Source organism: Solea solea, chromosome 3, assembly GCF_958295425.1.
Source record: "Solea solea chromosome 3, fSolSol10.1, whole genome shotgun sequence".
NCBI classification, from domain to species: domain Eukaryota; kingdom Metazoa; phylum Chordata; class Actinopteri; order Pleuronectiformes; family Soleidae; genus Solea; species Solea solea.
Genome location: NC_081136.1, coordinates 34238952 through 34257566, shown reverse-complemented (window position 1 = coordinate 34257566; position 18615 = coordinate 34238952). Strand labels below are relative to the sequence as shown.

Here is an 18615-nt window from a genome sequence, read left to right as displayed (position 1 = left end):
ACTGTGTGAATATGGATCCTAGAACCAAGATCCTGAGGCTCCAGAACGGAGCCGGAGCCAGAACCAGGACCGCGCCTGTTTCCACTTGAAAACATTCACTACAAAGATGTTTTCTGAGTTTCAGAACAATACCTTTCTTAGTAAGCTTACACACAATTTACAAAGCTTCTGTTTATCTCTAATAATCTAAAAACTAGTGTTCCCATGCCTATTACTGGTTTATATGCGGCTCCTGTCCGTGACAGCACAGATGTCTGAGCTAAAAACCTTCACCGGGGAGGTGTTCAAAGCCACCGAGGCCAAACAAACCAATGGAGGAGGAGGAGGAGGAGGAGGAGGAGGTCTTCAGGCACAACAGGTGACGGCTTTGCCCCGACCGTGCTATCAGATCTGCTATCTGCCGGCGCCGTGACTGTGTCAGGCTTTTCTCCTTTTATCGCGTCAGGGAACAAAACAGAGAAAGTTGTATATGTGTCTCTGGAGCGTGGACTAAATGTCACGAGGAAAGAAAAAAACTTAAGACTTGGCACAAAAGTGAGAGACAAAGAATTAGCTGAAGTTGGAAGGAGGCCGCGGGGTGTTGTTGACATGCAGGGTGGGTGTCCATGCCTCATTGTCTGCCCCCATCTGTCTGGCTTTATCTCTACTTACCCCCGCAGCTTCCCCCACCTCGTCCTTCCTGCTCCTCCTCCTCCTCCTCCTTCACCCCACACACACCCTCCATTGTACTTTGGTCAGCCTCTCCTTCCCCTTCGAGCTTCCATCCATGGCAACTGGTGGCATTGTTCACATACACGGGGGCACATATGTGCTCCGCTGCTGCGCCGCGGAACGCGAGCATCTGCTGAAACCTCATATTTGACGCACGTGTCAGACGGCGAAAGAAGGCACGGGAGCTACTGCGGCGTCGTACGTGAACAGATGATTGTTTTCATGATTTGTCGTGATTTTGAGACGAGGAAAAACATCACTGATGCAGCAAAGGGAGGTTTAGTGTTTCTCTTTTTAACAGACTTTGTTGTTACTAGAACAACTAGAGCAGGAATCCTGCTCTAGAGAGGGGAAAACGTCTAAAAACACACCACAAATCTGTGGAGTCGCGACGGAGAGAGAGAGAGAGAGAGACAGACAGAGGGTGAAGGAAGAAGTACACATCAAACATGTGCGCACACACACGCACACACACTCTCACTAAACACAAGGCCATTGTGAAATACACTGTATGTTTGCAGGCAATCGTGCTCTGAGTCACGTTGTCAGCCTGTCTGTCTGTCTGTCTGTCTGACTGACAGACAGGCACAAATGCAGGGAACAGGGAACTTAGTGTGTGTGTGTGTGTGTGTGTGTGTGTGTGTGCGTCTCCAACATAACAAGCTCCATTCACAGCAGCCTGTTAGTCGCCATATTTAGAACATGTGAAAGAATCTAACTCATATCTATCAAACTTTTTCTTTTTAACTTTTTAACACACATTTAACATGTAACTGCTTTTTAAACGCCACGTAACTAAACGTGTCCAAATGATGACACTGTGACTGTGGACACTTTGTTTACATTATTCATCAGTGTAAGGTCATCGCTGGAGGCGGCAGCGTTGGAAATAAGTGTGGACGTGAGAAGACGAGTGAGCAAAAGTATATTTTAAACGTGTGTAGCTCTAAATATCAAGACTTTTCAGTTATCCGTTAGCCGTCAGTGGCTAACCCTGCCGCCGTCGCTCCTGGTTTAACAGCTTCAAATCATTTCACTTCCCTGTTCTTTCTAATCTTTTACTTGAGCGAGTTTGAATAATAACAAGTCAAATTTAGTTTCGTTTTCTTCAGTTGGACAGATATCGCGATGTATCCGCTATAGCTAGCTAGCTAGCAAGTTGTAGCGTAGCAGCCCGCTAGGCTATCATTTGCGGGCGTTACGCAAAATAGAGGAACTAACGCCCTCAACGTTGCGCGTCACTGTCGATACCATGTCGATTTCCTTGCTGTAACGTGTCACGTCCGTGGCTACTGCTAATGATCTAATCATGCCCGTGTAGCCGAGCGTCCAGGGAGTCGGTCGAGTTAGCAAGTTCAGGTAGCCGCCGATTCCCACTCGTACTTTTGATTATCAGTGTAGAACAAGAACAGCGGAAGTCCGTCAAATAACAACAACAGCAACGTTGCGTCATTTCAGAGCGGTGAGAGAAGAGTCTGTTACGCCGGCATCGCAGCGTGGAAATAACGACAAACGCCACACGTTACGTTTCTCACGCTGAGAAGTGACAGAACTCACCGCACATGAGTTGGTCATCCGTGAATCGATGACGCAGGGGCAGATTGCTCTGCGTGGAATTGAATTAGCGACCCATTAGCCAATCAGAAAATAGCATTAGGAATGCTGTGGATGCGTGTATCGCGTAAACAGACGTGATATAAAATCAACATAATATAAGACTTTAATGTAACGATGCGGGAGTAAGTACCCTGAATATACACACGTTACGCTATCGTCCAGCACAAATAAACAGTTGCGTCCATTCTTTTACTGTTTGTGTGCGTTTGTCGTCCACGTGGCTCACCCACTCACCCGCTCACTCACACATTCACCATCTGACATCCAGTACTTTAAAAAAAAAAACAACTCCCACCCATCCAATAATTTAATAGAGTCAAGAAGTAGGCCATATGCATGCAGTCACAATCAAAGGCTGCTTTCATGTTGCAGTTTACATGGCACATGTACACCAGCGGAACGATTCCATCCTTACAGTGGAAAGAGGGATGAACGGAGACGAGCAGCAATAAACCAAAACAGGAACGTTCTACGTCAAGCTGCGGCCAAGTCGCACGAAAGCTAACTTAATAACGGTTAATGTCTTCAGTGGATGAGGGGGAGAAAAAAACTGCGGGTCAAATTCAGAACACATCGTTCAAAGAGAATTGACTCGGAACCTCATTTTCTCAGACGTTTCCGGGAGAAACCAAAAAAAAATGGCTGCATTCTTTTGGGATCTCGGTGCACCCTGGAACTCAAGCCCGGTTTTGGCAAACGCCAACTATGGCAGGATGTAGGACTCGGGGGGCCACAGCTGTTTTTATAGACCACTGAGCATAGTCATAAAAAAATACAGAGCATGTGGACAGAGAGAGGTCAGAATATTCCGTGGCTGCCCGGTTGTTTGTGTGAGGAGAAGAGTGTAGGAGAGAGAGATTAAGAAGAAGAAGAAGAGGAGGTAGCAGATGTTTCCCTTATATGAGAGGTATAAAGGAGTCGACCCACACACTCCGTAACGTGCTTTCATGTAGGCTGTGAAGTGGGGCAGTGGAGCGCGCCGTTAAAAACATTACATGAGGGGAAGTGTGCACGTACTGCACCGTGCTCTGCACATGTGTGGCGGCGCGTACCATGTGTGTCTGCGGGGTACGAAGCTGCTGTTTTTGTTGTGCCTTCGTTCACGGCAAAGACGGCTTCCTGCTCTGTCTTCTGCATGTGTGTGTGTGTGTGTGTGTGTGTGTGTGACATAAGTAGGCCAACCGAGAACACATGGCAGCGCTGGAATGCGTGGCATGGGTCCAATCCATTCCAGCGGAGCCGGCGCTAAATAGCCCTCGAAGTGGTCCGAACACAGACGGAGGGGTTGTAGCACATATCTCTACACAACCACTCCCCCAACAGCTGCAAAGGAGGCGGGGCGGGAGGGGGGAGAGTGTGTGTGTGTGTGTGCTTGTTTTTGTCACCTCATGACATTTCCTGTCTTAAACAATGACCCTGTTGGGGACCAAAACCTGGTCCTAAGGAGGCAGAATGTCATTCCAGGCATTCTGGTGAGTGTCAGTGTTGGTTTGGTTCAGGTTTAAAAACAGAGGTCATCGCAGAGTCCTGAAGAGGATAGCAGCTCAAACCTGTGTGTGTGTGTGTGTGTGTGTGTGTGTGTGTGTGTGTCCTCCTAAGCCCTCACCAGTGATTGATGAAGTGTCCACGTCTTTGTGTCTGTGTCCGTCACCCACTCTGTCAAAGTTCTGCTGCAGGAGACGGCAGAAATACGAGACGTTGACAACGACTCGGTGAGTCGGTTATTAATCGGTTTGCGTGTTTTTTTTAAGGAATTAAAACGACTTTTCTGACAGTTTCAGCTTCTTAAACGTGGACATTTTCTTCGTTTCTTTGCTCCACGAAGAAAATGTCTTAAGGCGACAGAAGTCACATACTGGAGCTTTAACGGTCCAACATGGAAGAGGGTTTTGGCAAAGAAGAAGACCCATAAGTGCATTTAATCACTCGGTTGTTTGGTCGTAAACATGGACGGCTGAATAAGAAGAAGTTATTCTACTCTAATCCTCACAGTATTTATCTTTTTGGAGAAAATGGTGACGGATAACGGATGAAAAATCCCTTTGAGCAACAAATGGAATAGAAGTGTGGTTTCATTCGGCAGCAAAACACCACGTGTGTTGAGGTGTGTTCAGTATGTACATCTCTGAGTTCTGCTTCAGTTATTTATGGGGCAGAGCGGAGTGGAGATACAGAGTGAGGGTTAGCAGAGAGGTTGTTTTTAAGTGTGTCATGGGATGTAGATACAGTAGCAGGGAGGGGGGGGCAGTATCTTAAAGTTTAAAGTTGTCCTCCGATGGAGACTGGCAGGGGAAATTGAGATGTCCATGATGCTATGAGACAGAATTTCAAAGTAAAAGTTCTTGATGTGTGTACTTCACAATAAAAACATCACCCTGCTGGCAGCACAGTGGTGGGCGATTGGAGGGCCGCATGTGGCCCGCAGGCCACCAGTTTGACACCCCTGACTAGGATCAATCAGTAGACTTTTTGTGGTTGGTTACCTTTCTTTTCTTTTCTTTTCTTTTCTTTTCTTTTCTTTTCTTTTCTTTCAGGAGATTCTGAAGTTCAAGAAGCCTCTTTGTTGCCAAACTAAGGTTTTATATTACGATCATACAGATACAGATATACTGGGTCGTGCGTTACCAAGGGACCGTAGAACAAAAGCTTTTATTTATCATTTATCCTTTTCCATGTTGAGGTGATTTGTGTGTAATGAGTCACATATTAGTCCCACACAGGGAAATGAGTTTGTTACAGTTACTCATTAAGCTGCCACTCGTATGGAGGTCACGCATGTGTGTGTGTGTGTGTGTGTGTGTTAAATGTTTTGCGGCTGCTTTATCGTCCAGAACACATCAGAACCACGGACACGGACTTAACTCAGCGTGGACCGGACCTGTGTTGCACTCAGCCATAAAAAGCCTATTAGCCTCGGCTGTTTTTAAGGTGTCACAACAAGCTTGTGTGAAACACGGTTATTTTGATGCTTTTTTTGATCCAGGTATCTGTTTTATTTATTAGATCCGTGTGTGTGTGGTGGTTTCTGTACATTTCACGCCGGTGTGTTGGACACTGCTGACTCCTCCGTCTTCATTGTGGGTGTTTTGAAGGCGTTTGACAACGCGCTTGTCTATCTATCTGTGTGTGTGTGTGTGTGTGTGTGTTGTTACACAGCTGTGGTAGCGGTGAAGAAGAGGTGCAGCATTTCCTGTTCAGCTGTTTTTCTGACTTGTTCTTCTCAGTAAATCCCCGTTCTCGATTAAACTCCTTCCTCTGACTGTTCTTTCAGCTCTTTGTCTCGTTGGCACCACGTTTTACACACTTACTTCACCTCCGGTCCTCAATCTCTCCCGTTTTTATCCCGCCGTCTTATCTCTAATAAACCCTAATTCCCGATCCCTTTCATCGCCGGATTGCGTCTCTCGCTGGCAAATGACACTTTCCCGTCACTGTAGACAGGAAACAGCTGAGGTGTTGTTCCTGCTGTCGGTTTCTCAGAAAACTAAACCAAAACCCATGACAACAAAGCCGGGCCTTCTCCGCCCCAACCTGCGCGTGGCGTGTTTACAGAGCAGCAGGGGCTTTAAATGAGCGCGTGCTGCCGGGTTTTTAGGTTTCAGTTTTGCCGAAAGCGACTTTACGCCAATTCGTAGTATTCAGAATGTGTTGTACGCGTTGCAACAGCAGCTCGAAGGTAACACAGAGTTTAGGAGAAGTGCAAGAATGTTGTTGTTGTTGTTGTGAAATGGCTGCTGTGTCACAACGCCTCTCAGCGAGGGGAATTTTCTCCTCTCGTCAGCAGAAAGTCACTGGCTCGTGATGGAACTACATTACAGACCCTTCAAAAGGAGGTTATTTAGGGGCAGAAACTCAGTACGAGCACACTTTAAACTCCACTGAGTCAGGCGAGATCGCGCTGTGGTTCGTACATGCTGTAAACTGGATTAGATCGTGGTTGCTGTGTTGTCCAAAGAAAGAAACAAACAAACAAACACTGCGGGAACTGAGGGGGAACCTTCGGTGCATGTGCAGAACATAGAGTCCGACTCCAGTCCGACTAAAGACCTGTACATACTACTCAAGAACAGAGGATCTGTAACCCTCATCCCAGGAGTTCTGCACTTGAGTATGAACTGTCCTGAACCAGAACTAACCTTGTTCTTGTTCTTGACGCCAAGAGAACAAGAACAAGAACAAATGTGTCTGTTCTTTAATGTTTACATTCAGGATGTAATGTAATCAGACTATGAATCGCATTATCCAGGTACGTTAGTCCGACTAAGACTCGCTATCGTCTTAGTCGGACTAGAATCTGGCCTTTAACGTGCATGTAAACACACACACAGTGAGATTCTATTGAAGATTATTGTAACTTCCAAAGACGCTAAAACTAAGAGCGTAAAGCTAACATCCGTTAGCATGTGGCGTTGCTAGGCAATAAACCATAAACCAAAATAGTAGTATTACCAGGTATTGAAGACATGTTTTTGTTGTTTTTTTAAATGTCTGGAGGTCAGTGAGGCCCAGGAATTAGGATGGAAGTAGCAGTTAGCCACCAGGTTAAAGGTTGAAGGTTGAACTCCCACTTCTGCAGGTCCAGATTTAACCACCTAACCAAAATTAGATATGCATGATATGACTTTGTGCTTTTTATATGGAAGGTTCAAACAACGACACAAATCGGATCCATGCATGTATACATACTGTGTGTGTGTGTGTGTGTGTGTGTGTGTGGCCGGGCCTCTCGCTGAGCCCCAAAGCCAGGCTATATTTAGGCAGCCGGCTCCTCTCCGTGTGTCTCTCTCTCCCTCTCTTGAGTGGTTATGAGCGGTGCCCACTGATTGGGTGAGGCCGACCACAGGAATATGTTGCCTCCGTGTCTCGCCGCCGACGCTCAGATAACCATATGTGGGAGAAGACAAACAGATGAAGACATCAGTGGCGGTTAGCCCCCGTGGGTTATCATCAGGGCGCAGATGCTACGTCACGTGGGACCGGACTTTTCGTCTTCATGGTACGCCGAGCGTGCAAAGGCCTGCGAAACTTCGTGTTTTGGTTTGGACGCTGCAGTCGGTCGTGTTCCCACATAAGAGCGTAGACTCCACAGACAAGGACGCTATTATGCGTCAGCTGACAGGAGGCCACGCTTTAACATTTACATTTTCCTTGAAATGGGAACATCATTTGCAAAATTGTCCCAAAAGTAGTGATTGAGACCATTTTTTTTGCTCCTTGGTGGCTCTGTGATATCGTCTTAGTTCCTGATTGATCCTTGGTTTTCAGAGGATCATCAATGTTTTTCCCTTAACTTGGTAAAAAAAACAAAAAAAATAATAGAGTGAGACTAAGTACTGGATGCACATGAGTCAGAAGCCTGGAAATGTGGAAATAAAAAGACAATTGAGACGACAGAGACTCTTTACAGGGTAATAATAACGTGTCAAGTTTGAGCCCCGTGAACAATCACCCAAACAAAGAAGAACAATAAGTGTCTCGAAGAAGCTTTTCAACGGTTAGAAATCGCAAATCGGAATTTCAATGACATGTTGAATAATGACACAATATTACACTCGGCGAATCAAGAATTCAAACTGTTTTGAAGAGTGTGCTCGTCTTTTGACTTTTCCGGCTGTCCCCCCCGACCTTATACCCAAATAAGGCCTGATGCCAGAGCCAGGAATGAATTCCTCTGCTGTGTGAGTGCGAGCCCACCGGTGACACTGTCAGTCTGGAGCAGCGCGGATAAAGATAGACGGAGGGAGAGAGGTGTTGACGGGGGTTTGAAGGAGTAGGTGGGGGGGGGGAGGGACTACGTAATCTGACAGGTTGGATGTGGAATAAATAAATGACATTGGCTTATTTCTGTGTCAAGGAAACGAGAGAGGGACACGAGGATGGACCGCGATACCAGATACGCATGGAGTCGTTTCCTTTCTTAACACACTTATCTCACACAAGGATCTGAGCAGTTACTCTCTGTGTGTGTGTGTGTGTGTGTGTGTGTGTGTGTGTACAGAGAGAGACAGAATAACACACACACACAGCTGTGAGACACATTACGGTAAACATTTGGATATTTTTGGAACTTTCGCTCTAGAAATCACCTGAAAACCAAGTTGGTTTTCTGTCATGTGACCCAAATACACACCTACAGTCTTTGTTTGTCTTCACCTCCTTCACACCGCCTCAATTTCCATACTTGCCCATATACAGGACCCCTCCCTCCATTAATAATCAGACTTCAGTGACATATATGACTGCCCTCCCCAAAGCAGAACGTCTTTGTCCCCACATTTGTCTCCCATTTCCTTCATTGTCCCCGTCGTTTGGACGCCGATGGGAAGGGCGTGCGCAGGCAAAGCAGATGTCAGCTCGGAGGACGAGTGGTGGCCCCCGAGGGGGAAGTGGAGGGAGAGATAGCTGGTGTCGCCTCCTATATTCACCCTTGTGTTTTCCCGCCAGTCTGATTGTCTTCCCCGCCCTGATTGTTTCCACCTGTTGCCCATTACCGTGTGTATATTATGGTCTGTCTCCCCTTTGTCTGTTGCCAGTTCGCCCGTGTCTTTGTCTCATTTTGTACTTTGTTTGTTAGCTTTAGCCATTTCGTTTGTTAGCTTTAGCCATTTTGTGTGTTAGCTTTAGCTATTTTGTTTGTTAGCTTTAGCTATTTTGCTTATTAGCTTTAGCCATTTTGCTTGTTAGCTTTAGCCATTTGTGTTTTAGCTTTAGCTATTTTGCTTGTTCGCTTTAGCCATTTATTTAGTTTTTCCATCTTAGGAGTGGATTCTTTTTTGTCCCAAGTCGTGCTCTTGGGTCCAATTCCAAGACATGTTGACGCTTTACAAATAGAGGGTTTCAAACATCGGTACGCTGTATCTGCTCGCACACCATTGACTCCTCTGAGAAAATGTTGAATGACGTGCACTCTCGATTCATAAGTGAGAATCCTGTTGCCCGTAGACTTCCATCCATTCACAGTGAGAGCTTTTCATTAGCGGTCTACGGCTCAAATGTGTCTGTGTGCCAGCACTGAGTGTTTGTATGATGCTAGTACAGCTGAGAGGTTGTTGTGTTGTGTTTATTTGTTATAGCTCTATAAAGAAAAGGCTTTTAAAAGTGAGAAACCAGAAAATGGAGACGACAGGGTGAAGAGATCGTCCCACGTCAGAACATCTAAAGTTTCCCCAAATAGCCTTTCATAGAAAACACTCTTTGTTGCCTATGTACACACATAAAAGACGAAGCTCCAAGTGAAGGCTGTGTGCGCGTGTGTGCGTGTGTGTGACTGTGTGCAGCTGCAGTGAAGCTTTTGTCCTTTTTTAAAAAGACACACACTCTCTGCAGGAGAGCTCCCCTGTCTTCTCACTGGCACTAAAGCGGGTCCCAGATGTCTGCCTCTCTCTGTGTAGCAGACACACACACACACACACACACTGTCACTCACGCTGCCTTTGTTCTCTCGCACACAGCAGCGACACATTGACCGTCTCGTACAAATACACGACGATACACGGCGACACCGTGGAACCCAACTTTTGCGGAGAATAAAAAACAACCCCAGGGTTTTCAATGTGTGGTTCTTTGTGTGTTTACTCACACAACTGGGCGTTTGTCATCTATTCACGTTTCCTTTTTGTTTGCGTGAAATTCTCGCGTACACCTGCTCATCTTAGCGTGAAAATGCCACGGCGGCCTTATCTGCCACGCCCACTGCCACTTTCCTCATAATCACACACACACACACACACAAGGTGACCTCTGTTGCTATGGTGAAAAGGCAGAGAATGTTACACTGCTGTTGCGTCACAGCTAAAAGCGAAACTCCCAACAGTGCAACTGTTGTGCGATGTGTTGAAATAGCGCGTGTGAAGAGGGCGAAGCCTGGGATTAGATTTTTAAATGCTGTGCATTTGTGTGTGAAATGTTAAAAAAATCTGTTTAGAAAAAGACACAAAAACTATTTTCACTCGGTGCCCAGACCGAGACAACACCCTGGGAATCTGTGACCGGTTTCCACAGAGACTGAGAACAGGGGAGATTTCACAGTGTGCAGGGAAACAGCTGCCCGTCGCCTTTCAGGAGCAAATGTGACACTGCAACACACACACACACACACAGACACACCAGCTGGTGAGAGAGGCTCAGCTCAGCCACCGTCTCCTCCTCCTAAACCGACTCCCTTCTTTTTGTTTGTGTCAAAAAAAGAGTCAAATCTCCTCCTCTTCTTCTTCTTCTTCTTCTTCTTCTTCTTCTTCTTCTTCTTCCTTCGACTGTGAGAAACCTGGAGGAAAAACATTCAGAAACCGTTTTGCAGAGTCAGCTCGTTCAGCAGCAGCAGCAGCAGCATTTCTCCACAGTCCTGGCTGAGTTTGCACTTTTCCCCAAGTATTTGACAGAATCCCTGCGTGTGTCACATCCCATCATTGGACGAGGCTTTATTTTACTCCAAGTGTCCAAAAACATCATTCGTGTGTGTGTGTGTGTGAACGCGAGGCTTCACCAACATCGCCAAACCTCTTCCAGTCTTTTAAGATTTCCATGTTTTTTGTCGTTTAATTTGAATATTTGTTGGGAATGCCCGTCTGGAGTTTTTTTGGTTGATTTCAACCATTTTAGAAGATAAAAACATTGGGTATTGTTCTTTTTCTCAGTTATATTGACTCTCTGAGATCTTAAACATCTGCCCTTATGTTGTGAGGCTTTTTGGTTTGTGTTCGTCTGTGAATAAAACACTCAGCTCGCGGAGTATGATGCCAAGATAGGAAATCTTTTATTACAGAGAAAAAAAGAACTTTTTCTTCCAAAATATAGAAATCTGTACAACTTCCGCACAATCAATTTACATGAACTGTACAAATTTACAGCAGTTCATCAACAACATACCCGAGGGGGAAATAAACTGAACACGATAAAGATGTACTGACATGAGATCACGAGATAGACAGCCGCTCTTCTTGGGTAAGCTCGGATATTTATTTTTTTTTGTCTCGTTTTTTCGGGTTTTTTGTAAGTAAATAGAAAAAAGAAAAGAAATAAAAACTGAAAAACAAAAAAACAAACAAAGGATACGTCTACACTTACAGATCATGGAAACTTTTTTTTTTTCTACCAAAACAACTTTGGTCCTTGCCAACACTCCCATCACAAATGGCTTCACTGGATGATGAATCACAAGAATAAACAAAAAAAGGAGGAAAACACCAGAAGAAGAAGAAGAAGAACACCTCAGAATAGCAATTATTGGCACTTCCCATGTGTAATGTTATGCACTCTACCATGTTCTCGCACAGTCACAATACATTCTACAAATATGTAAAACACCGTCAATGTGAAAGTGGCAATAATTCAACTAACCGACGACGACGACGACAAAACTGCTGTTCCCTTCCCCCAGAATCATGTCTTTAAAAACATGCACAACGCTGTCTTTCCAATGAGGGTTTTTATTGAATGTCCGAGGCCTGAGTTTGGCAAATACATTCCAGGAGAGACTTCTCTCACGTCTCAAAGAACAAAACGAAAACACACGAGTCACGCGACTTCAACTTGATATATTTAGTGCATTTTGTGTGCTTTTTGTGTGACTCCTACAAGCACGCTCACGACAACTGTGTCACCCGCGTGTGCACCGGCTGAATGGACGCCATTAAAAACCATCAGTGTTTGTGAAAGACCGTTGTCGTCCGTTATGGTGGCAGGGATTTTTTTTAAAGATTTTTTTGTTTTGTTTTGTTTTTCTAAATAAAAGTAAGATTTAAAAAAAAAGAAAAAAGTCTGATAATTTGGACTTTAAAAAAATGTGAAAAGAAAGGGGGAGGGAGGAGGAGGGGGGGGGGTTAAAGACGAGGTTGCAGTGCGTCGGCAAACGGCAGCCGCTCTGTGGAGGAGGAGCTTATGAACACTCATAGGTTTTTGACGAGAAGTGAGGCAGTGGTGGCGGCCGGTCTGAGCGACGCTCCGCCCACTCTGCGCCACCCCCGCCTCCCATATGCATGTAAACAGTTGCTACTCAAAAAAAAACCTCCATAATCAAGTGCAGAGCAAATCCACTGAGATGAACAGAAAACAACGGACGAGTACCCTTCTTCTTCTTCTTCATCGTCGTCTCCCACTAGCCCCGCCCCCCCCCCCCCGGCCCTCTCTAGTGCAGCTTGAGCATGCCAAGCGTGTGTGCTGGTTTGTTTATTTTATTGTTTGTTCCATTTACTGCCACGGGAGGATTGAGGGCTTCTGGTCAGGGGGGGGAGGCGTCGTTGTTGTTGTTGTTGATGAATGAGTCCAGAAAGAAAGAGGGGGCTGGAGGGATTTTAGCTGCCCTGGACAATAAAGAGTCCGGCCCTGGCCCCCTCCTTCTCTCTCACACACACACACACACCACGGACACCCCATCCCTGCCTTCCTTTACCCGGCTCCGCGCAGTAACGGACGATGATATGTGTCGCGTTAAGTCTACCTGGCGGGGGAGGGGCTGAAGAAGGAGGTCTGAGCTCACGGTTATTGTGTGTGGCACTTGAGACACAGGGAGGGACTGAAATCTGCTCCAGTGAGAGTCCAGGGCTGTTAAAAACACACCAGGCCTGGAAATCAACAAATATGGCTCATAATTCACGAACACGAGGAAAAAAAAAAAATTAAAAAAAATAAAAAAGGAGGCTGACGAGGCCTGGTCTTTGTTTACAATTCAAGTCAAAAAAATCATCTCTGAAAACAGTCGTGTGCTGCAGACGCTCCGTCACGCTGGAGACGGTCAGTCATCGCGATCATTACGACCGTCAGCAACACGGATCGACCGCACGTGTGTGTGTGTGAGAGAGAGTGAGTGTGAGTGAGTGAGGTGGTGGGGGGGGGGGGGGGCAGTGCCACATGAACGGTGACAGAATGTTTTTATATCATAATCGGGGAAAAAAAAAACACACAACAAAAACAAACAGCTCTGAAATACAGTGTTTAAAACCAGAGAGAACGGTTTGTGTCTTTCTTTAAATCCAGAGTTTTACACTCAGTCAGCTACAGTGAGACTCAACGGCGGCAAGGGGGCCGGCGTGAGCTGAGGTGGGCGGGGCGTTGTGAAAACGTGACATTCGAATGGATGGAATGCAGGCGATTTCTTTTCTTTCTTTTAGTTTGATTTGCTCGTGAAAATCCCCAAACAATCTCACGTCAAAGTGCATTCAACGGTAATTCATAACCCAACCGATCACACTCCCCTCCCTCCCTCCCTCACTCACCCCCTCCCCCTCTCTGCTACACTTGTGAGTTTCGGTGACGCGGGCGAGCAGCGGCGGGGAAACGGAACACGGGGGGGGAACCCTTTTTCATTTTAAACCGGAAAGCTTCACAGTGACGGTGCAGCGGACACGCTGGTATCCATAGGTAACAGGTGTCTGCGTGCACTCACACACACACACAGGCTGACGTGACGGTTTCCTAGGAAACGGGTGGTGATGGTGAAGTGGAAGGAGGAGAAGCTGAGACTTCAACAGCAAAAACTAAACTCCCTGTGGTCCATACGGTGGTTTTATTTTTAATATATATCTATATAGAAAATAGAGATGTTGTCTTGTTTGTTTGTTTTTTTTTGAGGGGGTGGGGGGGGGCGTTACTTTACCTTGAACTCTGAACTTCACCTCCTCCAAAAAAAACAACAAATTGTCAAAGGAGATTTTTAGTAATCCGTATAATTTAGGTGTGTGTGTACCCAGAGTAACCACGAGTAAGAAAAGTGCAAAGTCAACGACACCCCGCCCCCCTCAGAGGTGGAGCCACTTTCGAGTGGAAGGGGGAGGAGCCAGTCTCCGTCTGGGTTCCTGTTTTGAATGGTCGATTTGTTTTTAGCTGCCCCGACAGTTCCATTTCCACAAAACCGCTCCTAAAAAAAATAAAAAAAAATAAAAACCAGGAGTGCCCAGCTCTGATCCAATGACACGACAGATGGGAGGAGGAGGAGTGGGCGGGGGTTAAAAGATATCAAACCTTCAAGGTTTCCATCACCTGGCTGTTAGGCCACATCCTCTGCTTCTTTTTTTTTTTATTTTCTCTTGTTTTCTTTTCTCTTCTTTCACTATTTCATATTCTTAGCTTTTTTAAAAAAGGCTCGCCCTAAGCTGGTCGAGTGATCCGACCAGTGCGCGGCGTGAACCCTGAACAAAAACACGTAGGCTGGGGGGGGACGGGGGGGGTTTTAACCGGACACTGTCATCATGTTGTAGGCTTTGGAGGGACTGGTTCTGGCCAGCCCCATCAGTTCCTCCTTGCAGCTGATGTGACTGTCCATCATGGGGTTCATCGACGCGCCCCCGCTCCCCGAGGAGGAGGAGCCGTAGCCGCCGTGGGCCGCGGGGCCCATCGACATTCCCACGGGGCCGGGCTTGGACTCGTACAGGACGCAGATGGAGCCGTCCTCGCCGATGCGGTACGACACCTCGAAGGGGTCCACCCAGAGCGTGAGCTCGCTGGGCAGCAGCAGGTACAGTTGCTGGATGGTCAGGCCGATGCGCTGGCCCGCCTGCCCCACCAGCGGGTCCATCTTGTGGTTGATGCGGATGCAGCGGTAGCCGGAGCCCTTGCAGGGCCTGTCTGGGAACCAGTGGTGCTTGTATTGCTCTGCGGGGGAGAGAGGGGGGAGAGAGAGGGAGGGAGGGTTAAGCTCTGGCAAATAAAAGCTCAGACGAGGACGCGTCCAAACGACCGCCTACGTGCTCGCCGCGTGGAAACTTGAGCCGAGTGCAAAGGTCGGAGCGCGGAGCGGACAGACTGTACGACGAGGACAGATAACACCGACGACACTGAGGCTGTAAAAAAATAAAAACATTTAAATCTACTTAAAAGGGTTGAATCAATCGTACTTTTGGGTGGTTTCCAAGTGTTTGACTAAAGCAGGGATGCAATAAATGAACACCAGTAAATTAAAGAGTGAGAATAATAAAAGTATCTGTTTTATAATCTACCTCAGGGCATAATACTCCAGTATAACCACCCACACAAATACTGCAGTACTTAACTCTCTGTGTGTGTGTGTGTGTGTGTGTTTGTTAACTTTCTTCTATACAATGAATAAAATTACTGTACAAACGATAAACGATTAAATTAAATCTTCACGCGCCGAACAAACAGCGTCTGTCTGTCGTCGTCCTCGGGGGCAGAAGACGAAGAAAAACATCCAGCACCTGTTTCAAGGCCTGATAACGGCCATAAAAACAGGCGGCCGGCGGCTCCGTGTGCCTACGTGACAAAAAAAAGAAAAGAGAAAAAGACACCCCCCCCCACACACACACGCCCCTCCCCCCCTCTGAAATCGCTCATGACTGCCAGAACAAAAACACCACAAGTGTCGAAGTCCTGGGCCGGCAGCCATCTGAGACGCACGGCTCCGCCTCTTAAAGGGAAAACAGCCTATTTTTCCTCCCCCCCCCTCTCTCTCTCTCTCTGCCCCTCCCCCTCCCTGGTCTGAGTGGAAGTTTGGGACGAGCAGTGAAACTAGTGACTCACGGTGACGCCACTCACGCTGCGCTCCAGGAGGCGACGGCAGAGGAGAAAACTGTTTATTTTACGAGGAAGTGAAACGCGGCTCATGTTTATTCCTACTTAGATGCAAAAGTCGATGACACACTGAAGCACTGAAGGCGTATTTTATCATAAATTATACCTCAAGCCCTCCCCCACAACACACTTCACCCTAAAAAGGACCCGTCCATCTTGAGTTTCCATTGACGGTGGCTGCATTGTGAGCAAAAGAAAAACCAGGGTAAATGAAGTGGGCCAGAAAGCCCCCCCCCCCCCCGAAGGCCACCTGTATGCATCTGTGGAATAACACCCTTCCCCCTCCCCTCCCTCTGCTCGTGTGTCTTATCGCAGACAGCTGTGCGAGCTAAGAGCACAAGGCGCCCGGATCACGCCGAACCCTAGAGCCGCACGCAGGGATCAGCTCGGCTCAGCGGGGCCTATTCTCAAAAAACCAGGGCACAGAGGAGGAGGAGGAGGAAGGGAGCGGGGGTGGACACGGGAAAAATGTGTTCTTAACAAGAGTTCTTGTTTACTTTTGATTAAAAAATGCCCTTCGGCACTGAGATTCTTCTCCTCAACAACAAAAACAAGAAGAAGAAGCAGCAGCTGTTTACAAAAGAGCTTTGTTCTTGTTTGACTGGAATGAACCCTTTATTTTTCACACATTAACGACTCCGTGAACACATCACCAGCCCGTGTGGTTTTCCATAAACACTAAAAAAAAAAGTTTCCCATAATTCCCGTCCGTGTCCGGTAAATGGGGGGCAGACTGGCTGTTGCAGTGGATTTCCCCTTCACTTCCTCCTCCATCTTTAATGCCCTCCTCCTCCTCCTCCTCCCTCCTATAGGCACCCACCAACCAAAACATCCCCTCCCCCACACACACGGACCAACTCCATTAACTTTTGTCTGTTTACAAACAGCAGCACAGAGCTCACACACACACACTCCTTCTTTGAACAAAGGAAAAATATTACGATGAATATTCTGTTTTTCATACAAACAAAATGGTGGCGCTGAGGCTCGCTGGCTTCACTCCATTGTTCTTTTGACCCGTTCTAATCTTTCCTTGTGAGGGAAAAGCGGTTTTTAATTGTTGGTATTTTACACATTCTGGGAGGAAAAACACGACGGCGTGTCGTTTGTGAAGCAGAGAGGTCGTTGTGTAAGGAAAATGTAGGTCATCTGCTGCTGGACGGACGGATGGGAGCGGACGTATGGCAGCTTTAAGCTCAGAGGAATGTGTTTACAGCAGAGGAGACAAAGAAAAGCAAAAAAATGTATTCCTGCCACAGTCGTTATTATTATTACATTATGTTTGATTTATTGAAATCTATACAGAAATCTTAACATAAAAAACATAAAATGGTATAAACCTTCAAAATATACGAGTAGAATCACGGATATGTGCGTAAAGACGCGCTATCTGCTTTCCAAACTGGGTTTTTGTTCCAAAATAACACATTCATCCATATTAATCCGCCATTAATCCACTTTGGGTTTGACATTTTCATTATAACCGTATTTGTTTCGATGCATTACGTAATTGAGCAGGGGCCGCTCTTTGAGCGCTTTTGTCGAGCGAGGCGCACTTCCTTGTTCGGTCCTGCTCGCTCTCCCGACCAAATGTCACCGTTCACACGAAGGCAAACCGCGTAGAAACGACCAAAACACCGCAATCTATCGATTAAATCGTGAAAACGTCGTCTTAAACGATCCACAGTATTGATACTTTGTCGTCGTGGGTTTTTTCCGACACCCCCCCCCCACCACCACCTCTCCGACGTGCGCACACAGTGGTGCGCGCTGGCCGCGCTGATAGTGATCCTCGAGAACAAAGAAACGCTTCTACAGATCCTCGTCACAAACACACAACAGACCACATTTCACCGTGTTTCCGCGAAATAAGACCCCCGCGTGAAGCGTGTGCAGGTCTGGGGTCGAGTCGTGTTTGTGTCGTGCGTAAAACGGGACGGATTTTCTCGCCTTTCATTTATTTTCTTTTTCTTTTTTTTTTTTCTTACCTGACAAAATGTCCTGTAAGCTTTGGGTGAATGTCTGGACCTGCCGATCGTTTACGTGTCCTTTCACCCGCAGAAATCTCGTGAGAAATCCCACGGCGGCGGTGATCTCTGGCTTCATGGTTCCTCGGGCACAAAGAGTATGCATTGAGAAGAAGAAGGCGACGGTCGGACGACGATTCGTGCGGTTTTTTTCTCTTGTGTTGTTGTTGTTTTCGTCTACGTGTTCGTCTCCACTCCCGAGCAGCGATCCGCAGCTGTTGGCGCTTGTGTTGTTGTTGTTGTTGTTGTTGTTCTTGGCATTGATTTAGTCGAGGTAGAGGGAAGATTTCCTTCTGTTCTTCAAAGGCTCCGTGTGCCACGACGGTTCAGCGTTGCGCACAGACGCCTGATGTTGGTAAATACAGGGGGTTGAGGGGGCGGAGTTGTCCCTAATCGCCACGTTAGCCGGCCCTGTGACTCAACTTTCCACCTCCAGAGTGAAGCTCCACAGCCTGAGAGCGAGCTCTTATAGTCCCCTCCCCCTCCTGTCCCTCCCCCTTACACCGTCCTCCTCCTCCATCTCTCCCACAGCAACGTCACAAGCTGCTACAGCAACAACGGCCAACCAACCAGGGGCGCGCACCGCGTCTGACGAGCCTCATATAGGCGGAGTGCGACGTCCGCGTCACCGCTCTGCTGAAAATAAACAGAAAAAGGGTACACACAGCATGAAGCTGCGCTGCCTTCACTGGCCGTGGGACAAACTGCAACTGTGCAAAAACAAGGAAGCAAAAGCAGA

The 18615-nt window shown here is 47.0% G+C and overlaps 1 protein-coding gene across 1 annotated transcript; it reads right to left on the bottom strand.

The window, feature by feature from the left end:
* Positions 1–11056: 11056 nt before the first annotated feature.
* On the bottom strand, positions 11057–18327 carry btg1 (B-cell translocation gene 1, anti-proliferative). Its single transcript, XM_058625538.1, has 2 exons — positions 17838–18327; positions 11057–14913 (listed from the first exon to the last, which is right to left on the bottom strand). Exons 1-2 carry the CDS (start codon positions 17980–17982, stop codon positions 14492–14494), a joined length of 567 nt encoding a protein of 188 aa, XP_058481521.1. The 5' UTR covers positions 17983–18327; the 3' UTR covers positions 11057–14491.
* Between the last annotated feature and the right edge of the window lie 288 nt (positions 18328–18615).